Source organism: Capra hircus, chromosome 7, assembly GCF_001704415.2.
Source record: "Capra hircus breed San Clemente chromosome 7, ASM170441v1, whole genome shotgun sequence".
NCBI classification, from domain to species: domain Eukaryota; kingdom Metazoa; phylum Chordata; class Mammalia; order Artiodactyla; family Bovidae; genus Capra; species Capra hircus.
In genome coordinates this window covers 52,931,151-52,938,343 of record NC_030814.1, presented here as the reverse complement: position 1 = coordinate 52,938,343, position 7,193 = coordinate 52,931,151, and the positions used below count along the sequence as shown (strand labels likewise).

The 7,193-nt window shown below is 53.8% G+C and overlaps 1 protein-coding gene across 1 annotated transcript; it reads left to right on the top strand.

Annotated features, from left to right (window-relative positions):
• POU4F3 (POU class 4 homeobox 3) lies at positions 4,506-5,996 on the top strand. Its single transcript, XM_018051723.1, has 2 exons — positions 4,506-4,707; positions 5,023-5,996. The coding sequence occupies exons 1-2, from the start codon at positions 4,588-4,590 to the stop codon at positions 5,917-5,919; spliced, it is 1,017 nt and encodes a 338-aa protein (XP_017907212.1). The 5' UTR covers positions 4,506-4,587; the 3' UTR covers positions 5,920-5,996.

The window sequence follows — 7,193 nt, the reverse complement described above, 5'->3', positions numbered from 1 at the left end:
GCCCTACAGGCTTGATGGGGATTCAGTGTACAATACTTCTAAAGCACTTGGCCAACAGCCTGGCACACAAGGAACCTCTTGTGTGGTTCCTCTTGTCACCATCATAACAGGCCAGAGGCCTGGAGAGGCTGTCATCCATGTGTGCATTCATTCAACACAAATCATAATATTAAGATCCTGCGTGGTGCCTGTACCTGTAAACACAGTGACAAATAAGACTCACCTTCAAAGAGTCCCAGGGTCCTTCAAGAACCAGAGACCATAAAACATCATGTCCTTCCCAAGATATAATAGAAGAAGATGCAAAAGACTGAAAGAAGGAACACTCTCTGTTTGAGTCTTGGTGAAACCTACACAATTATGTCAGGGCTTTAACACCATCCTCTTCAGATAACAAGTGCCCGAGCAAGGTTTTTGAGTTGATGGTCCCAGAACATCTGTATGCAAATCATGAATGTCTATTAAAAAGCACCTTAGTCCTTGTAGTCAAATCTCTGCATGTGGTCTTAGGATGCTGTATTTTAAGAGGTCGTGGATGATTCCTACTCTTGGTAAAGCTGAAAACTAGTGACCAGCAGGGAAAATGCCTCCCTTGCCCTTCCCAGCGTTCCTCTCGGGCTATTCCTTCCAGAGAACATAGTGCTTTGTGTCCTGACTTAGAGTTACATGTAGCAGTTCTAGTGCCCCACTGACTGTAAGCCCCCCAGCAGTGCGCTCTATACCTGCAGAACCTATCGCAAGGCCCAGCTGTCAGCAGATATTATTATTATTTTTAAATTTTATTATTGGCATATAATTGCTTTACAGTGTTGTGTTAGTTTCTGCCATACAGCAATGTGAATCAGCTATTAACATATGTACACATATATCCCCTTCCTCTTGAGCCTCCCTTGCCACACTGAGCCGAGATCCCTGTGCTCTTTAGCAGCTTCCCACTATCTATGCATTTATACATGGCTGTGTGTATGTCAGTGCTATTCTCCCATTCATCCCACCTTCCCCATCCTTGCCCCCTACCCCCGCTGTGTCTACTGTCCCTTCTCTCCATCTGCATCTCTATTCCTGCCTTGTAAATAGGTTCATCTGTACCCTTTTTCTAGATTCAATATGTATTCAGCAAGTATTTGGAAATGATTGTACAATGGACATGCCCCCATTTATGCCTCCCATTTGTGTAAATGGCCATGTGGTCCTTCCTTGGCCCTCAGACAGATTTTGTTTAGTCCATACATGATGTTTGCATGTATGAGTGCTTTAACTGTAATTTAACGCCATGAGGGTGAGGGTGGGGACATACGCTCCCCAGTTTACCATAGTCCCAATCCTCCCTTTTATACACTCAGCTAATTAATTTTACCAGACTTGCCCCTGACAATTTAAGTTTGCACATTCTGTACAGTATAGATGATGTTATTGACTGTGTTCTGGGGCTCTCCTTCCAGTTGCTTTCTGAATGGTCTCTTCCTTCTTCTCGAGTATGTTGTCTCCAGAGCCTTCTCAGTAAGACTGGTCCCTGAGGATGGGTGTCATCTTACTGCTGGCCACCCTGAGCTGCTGGTAGACCCTCCTGAGAGCAGGGGGGTAAAAACCCAGGGAACACAGGTTGCCTGATGCAAGCAGGGCTTTTGATTTATGATCCTAATGCCTCAGGATGTTGGAGTGGGTGTTGGTGAGCCGAAGGTCTGCACTGGAGGCCTAAGAGGGCTAGTTAGTTTAACTCTTTCTCTGACCTCTGCTTGACCTTGATCCTGGCCAGCATGGCTAGGCCCCTGGGAAACAAAACAGGGAAGAATGGATGTAGATGGGCCTTTCCCTCCATTTCTAGGGGGTTCTACTTCACAGACAACTAGGGTCTCAGGGCACCATAAAGCCAGGCAAATTATAGATTCTTTTCCCTGGAGGATCCAGTATCCCCAGGTTCCCACTCCCCTTATCCTTTTGGCTTCTAGTATCGTGCAGAAAACAAGAACAAGTGGTCCTAAATGCTGGTGAGTGATCAAATAATGCTACATTTAGCTACTAAGGAGTTGAGAATTCCTGGAGAGAAGCTCCTGACTTGTTCACAATGTGTTGCATTTAAATTAACCAGAACAGTAGTCTTTTGCTTCAGCTGGAAGGGCTTAGCAATGGTCTAGTCCAGCCCTCTCTCCTGGATAAACTGAGGCCCAGCCAGGGTCACATCCATCCAGTGTTTGAATACTATCCTACGCCTGGTCTTCCAGAGGCCTGTGTTTTTTATGTGTACTCTATATTTCAAGAATCCCATCAGCCTTCCTCTGTGTGGCTGAGTCAGTCAATTTCTTGTGCATGAGATAGACTATTTCCTGAAGTGGATTTTAGACTGGTGCTTTTGTGAGGGCAGAGATGGTGTCTGATTCGCATCTGTGTCCCAGCCCTTACCATGGAGTGTGGTGCAAAGCAGATGAACAGAGGACAGCAAGGAACCAGTTTGCTCCTGCAGACAAACCATTTTCCACAGAGAGGACCTAGGCCACTCCTGCTCCCAGCAGATTTCCAGTTGAAGGAGAAAGAATAAAGGAACAAGCATTCAGTCCATGATCTCAGTGTGCCAAGCACGGTACCAAATGCGTATCTGTGCATTCCCCCCAACTATCAGAGGAGGAGAGTAACGGGTGAGGAAAGTGCCATATGCAGACTCTAAGGTGGCTCTTGGCCTCTCCGCCAGCAAGATCCGAGGTTAGAGCCTGCGCCCCCAGGCATCAGGCTGTCAGGAAGTTGACTGAGTGCTTTCCCTTCTACTCCAGGTGGAAGCTTCTTCACCAGAACCCAAGAAGGCAAACAGCAGGTCAACTCCCATTTCAGAGCTCAGAAAACCGAGGCCCAGAAAGGGTTAGTGAAAGGGCAGCACGTGGCTTCTGGAGTTGGAGGACGGGATCCAGGCCAGGCGACAGGCTCCGATTCGGAGATGGGGGATTGGCAGGAGCGGAGGTGGGGGAGGCCGGACCTGGGGGAGGCCCCCTAGCTTGGGGGTGGCCCCTTCACCCCACCGCCACCCCCCACCCCCACTCCGTTAACCTTCTGGGAACCCCGACTCACACCCTCAGGCGCGGCTGCCAGCATCACTGAAACCCGAAGGCCGCCGCGCGGGGGAGGCGGCGGCGAGGTGGGCTCAGCTGGGCCCACAGGGCTTCTCTCTCAACCCGGAGGGCGGCCCAGGATTCCCCATGCATTATTCACGCTGTTTACTAGCGCGGGGAAAGGCGAGGAGAGACAGGGAGAAACTAGGGAAGAAGCCGGGAGCAGAGGGGAGGGGGCGGGGCAGCACTAACCCCGGGGCGCACGGGAAGGAAACTTCGGGAAGGAAGACAAAGTAACCAAGCGGTTAGGAGCCCGGGACGTTAGACGTGGCGCCCGGCCCATAGGAGGCTGCCAGTAAATATATGTGGAAAACGGATAACGAGCCCAGAACGAGTGAGTGAATGGCTCAGCCAACCAGTTGTGTTGCGTTGGGCACAAACCCCACCGACACGCGTGTTCCTCGTCTGTAAAATGGCATCACAGCCCAGTTCTGCAGGGTGTGAGGACACCAGGAGCTAACACTCTAAACTGCCCAGCACATAGTAGGAGCTTAAAAATGAAAGCTGTCGTTTGGGGAATAGGGCATGTAAGCGTCAGCGGCCCAAGAAAAGTCTGTTCACCCACTCCCAAGGCCGGTGGGCAGTCCTGAACGGCAACCACTCTAAAAAATACTCTGAATTTTAGGCTGTCCTTAAGTCGGCTGGTTGGGGAGACGGAGCTGGGGGGGCAAATTGTCCTTTTAAGTGAAGGCAAGAAAGATAAGTGCGGGGAGGAGACCTCAGGCCTCCTGGCCTGGGCAGGCAGTTACTTTCCCCACATCCACCGGCGCGGCCGACTGGGAGGTGGAGGTCACTGGGGGCTCCTCCTGGTTGTTTCTCATCCTCCCCGGAGCCCGTCTGTGCGCTTGGAGGCGCCTCTTCGCTGCGCGGCTGGGCCGGACTCTAGTGGACCGCTCGGGCGTGGGGCCAGGAGCGCCCTGGAAATGGGCAGTTTGGCGGCAGCCGGGTCGACAAAGTGAGTAAGTGTGTCTGTGTGTGTGCGCGCGCCCGTGCGCGCGGTGGGTTGGGGTAGGGTCAGCTTCCTGGCCCAAGGCTGCCCTTCTGTCTGGCTTGTGCGAGTTGGGACAGGATGGAAAGGTTGGGACTTTGGGGAGAAAAAGTCCGCAAAGAAGTAAGATTCCGGAAGGTCTGCTGGCTGGAGCCCGGCGGGGCGGGGCGGACGTGGGGAGGCCCGGCCGAGCAGGGGTATAAATGCTGGGGCGGGGGCGGCGGGGGCCCGCGCACAGAGGCGCGGGAAGAGCTGCCGCCTGGCCTCGCCTCCCGGGCCGCCCCTGCGAGTCTCGGGCGCGTGAGCACGCCTGCGCGCGCCCGGGCCTTTCCTGGCAGGCTGCTTGTAAGATGAGTGAAGAAGCAGGTGGGGGAGAGGGGAGGCAGCGAGCGAGAGGGCGAGGGGAGCGCGGGCGCTGAGCGGCGCTCACTTGGAGCGCGGCGAGCAAGCGAGAAGAGCCTGATCCATGTCCCTCGCTGCCTCCCTGCCCGGCGCGCGAAGATGATGGCCATGAACGCCAAGCAGCCTTTCGGCATGCACCCGGTGCTTCAAGAACCCAAATTCTCCAGCCTGCACTCCGGCTCCGAGGCCATGCGCCGAGTCTGTCTCCCAGCCCCCCAGGTACGTAGTGGAGCATAATTACCGCTCTAAGGCACATTTTTTGACAGGCACTTGCTTCATGTTTTTTTCATGTCGCCCAGAACAATCGCCGCTGTCTGAACCCCTCTGCTTGTCTCCCCCGCGCTCTCTCCCGGCGCGCTCTCTCTCTCATTCATGTCTGTGATCCACACGTCTGTTCCAGCAGAGCCTCTGTCTCCGTATTAATTTTTATGACCTGGGCTTTGAGGAGAGGCATCTCGGTTGCTTGAAAATGTGTTTTAATCCTGAGTTGACAGTATTCCCTACTGACCGTGCTGTGCGCCTTCTCGCTTGCAGCTGCAGGGTAATATATTTGGAAGCTTTGATGAGAGCCTGCTGGCACGCGCCGAAGCTCTGGCGGCGGTGGATATCGTCTCCCACGGCAAGAGCCATCCGTTCAAGCCCGACGCCACCTACCATACCATGAGCAGCGTGCCCTGCACGTCCACTTCGTCCACCGTGCCCATCTCCCACCCGGCCGCGCTCACCTCGCACCCGCACCACGCCGTGCACCAGGGCCTCGAGGGCGACTTACTAGAGCACATCTCGCCCACGCTGAGCGTGAGCGGCTTGGGCGCCCCCGAGCACTCGGTGATGCCGGCCCAGATCCACCCGCACCACCTGGGCGCCATGGGCCACCTGCATCAGGCCATGGGCATGAGCCACCCACATGCCGTGGCGCCTCATAGCGCTATGCCTGCCTGCCTCAGCGACGTGGAGTCGGACCCGCGAGAGCTCGAGGCCTTCGCTGAGCGCTTCAAGCAGCGGCGCATCAAGCTAGGGGTGACCCAGGCGGACGTGGGTGCGGCCCTGGCCAACCTCAAGATCCCCGGCGTCGGCTCGCTCAGCCAGAGCACCATCTGCAGGTTCGAGTCTCTCACTCTCTCGCACAACAACATGATTGCGCTCAAGCCGGTGCTCCAGGCCTGGCTGGAGGAAGCCGAGGCCGCCTATCGAGAGAAAAATAGCAAGCCGGAGCTCTTCAATGGCAGTGAGAGGAAGCGCAAACGCACGTCCATCGCGGCGCCGGAGAAGCGCTCGCTGGAGGCCTACTTTGCAATCCAGCCGCGGCCCTCATCTGAAAAGATCGCGGCCATCGCCGAGAAACTGGACCTTAAAAAGAACGTGGTGAGGGTCTGGTTCTGCAACCAGAGACAGAAACAGAAACGAATGAAGTACTCGGCTGTCCACTGACTGCGACGGGGCACGGCGTCCGGGGCCGGGAGAGCTGAGTGTGTGTCCCCCTGGAATTGGGGGGAACGGTTATGGGGGCTCCAAGACGTTTCCTGGCAGGTCAGGCTCTCACCCCCGAAGTCACAGACTTTCCCCTTTATCCTAATTAATTGCTTCCCGGCCTTCCCTTTCCCTTCTTTCCTTTCTGTTCCCACCAGAAAAGTTTGGGCGCTAAGAAAAAAATTCAGGAAAGGCAGGCTTGGAGGGACTTGTGCTCTCCGTGGTGCTGAAAATCTCCCTCGCGCCCAGGACTGCGCGACCTCAGGGCAGGAGCCCAAAAGTAAGGGATAGTCAATTAGCCCGACCGCAAGACTCTGGCGTGAAGGCATCACTTTGCTTAGCGTGATTAGACAAGGGGTGAAGGGATGGGAAGGAAGTGATAAGTAATAATACAAAGTCTAAGTGGGGTACAAACATGTACTGGAGATTTATTTAGAGTATATAAAATACACGTATGTTTCCAAAGGATAGCCTTATATTCCCTTCCCCACCTAAATTCTATCCATCTCATCCTTTGGTTTGCTGTAAGTTATCTAAGGTAGCATGGATTAGGTTCAGGGAAAATGTGCAGAGTTGACGGCTCCGAGCTGTTCTCCGCCATAGGGTGGGCTCCGGAAAAAGTGGGCCCTTTTCAGTAACTGAAAATGCTGGAACCCTGTAGCTGGCTTGCAAGCAGGAGCCGGCCCCTGCTGTGGCCCATCCTCCACGATCTGCTGGCCGTTTGCGAGGTAAAGACTGCCTGCAGGAAGGCGGAGGATTGGTAGCTTTGCGGTCGGACTGAGAACTCTCTGACCGTTGCTCACTGTTCCAGCCAGACTCTCAGAGCAGCGTAGAGGCGGCTGCCCCAACGAAAGTAACTGTAACTCTCCGGAGCATATGCAAGTCCTTCTAACACGGCTCACCTCGTTGCGCTTTTATTACTGTTAGCATCGTTGTTTACTATTATTTATTTACCACCACTTTTTTCCATCCCCCAACCTCTTGGTGGAGGTTCACTCAGTTTTGAGCTGATTGTGGGGCCAAACCACTGGCCTGGGACCTTTTCACCCCAGTCCCTCTGGCCCCATCACATTTTATCTTTCGTTGCTTCATGTAATTTGCGTGTTGCTGTGTGACCTTTGGTTTTGTTGTCCGAATAGATGCAAATAAAATATTGTTTCCTTCTCTCTTTACCCCTTGAATTAACTTCTAAAATAAATGCTTTATTTTTCAACCCGAATCGCGGTGCTTTACTT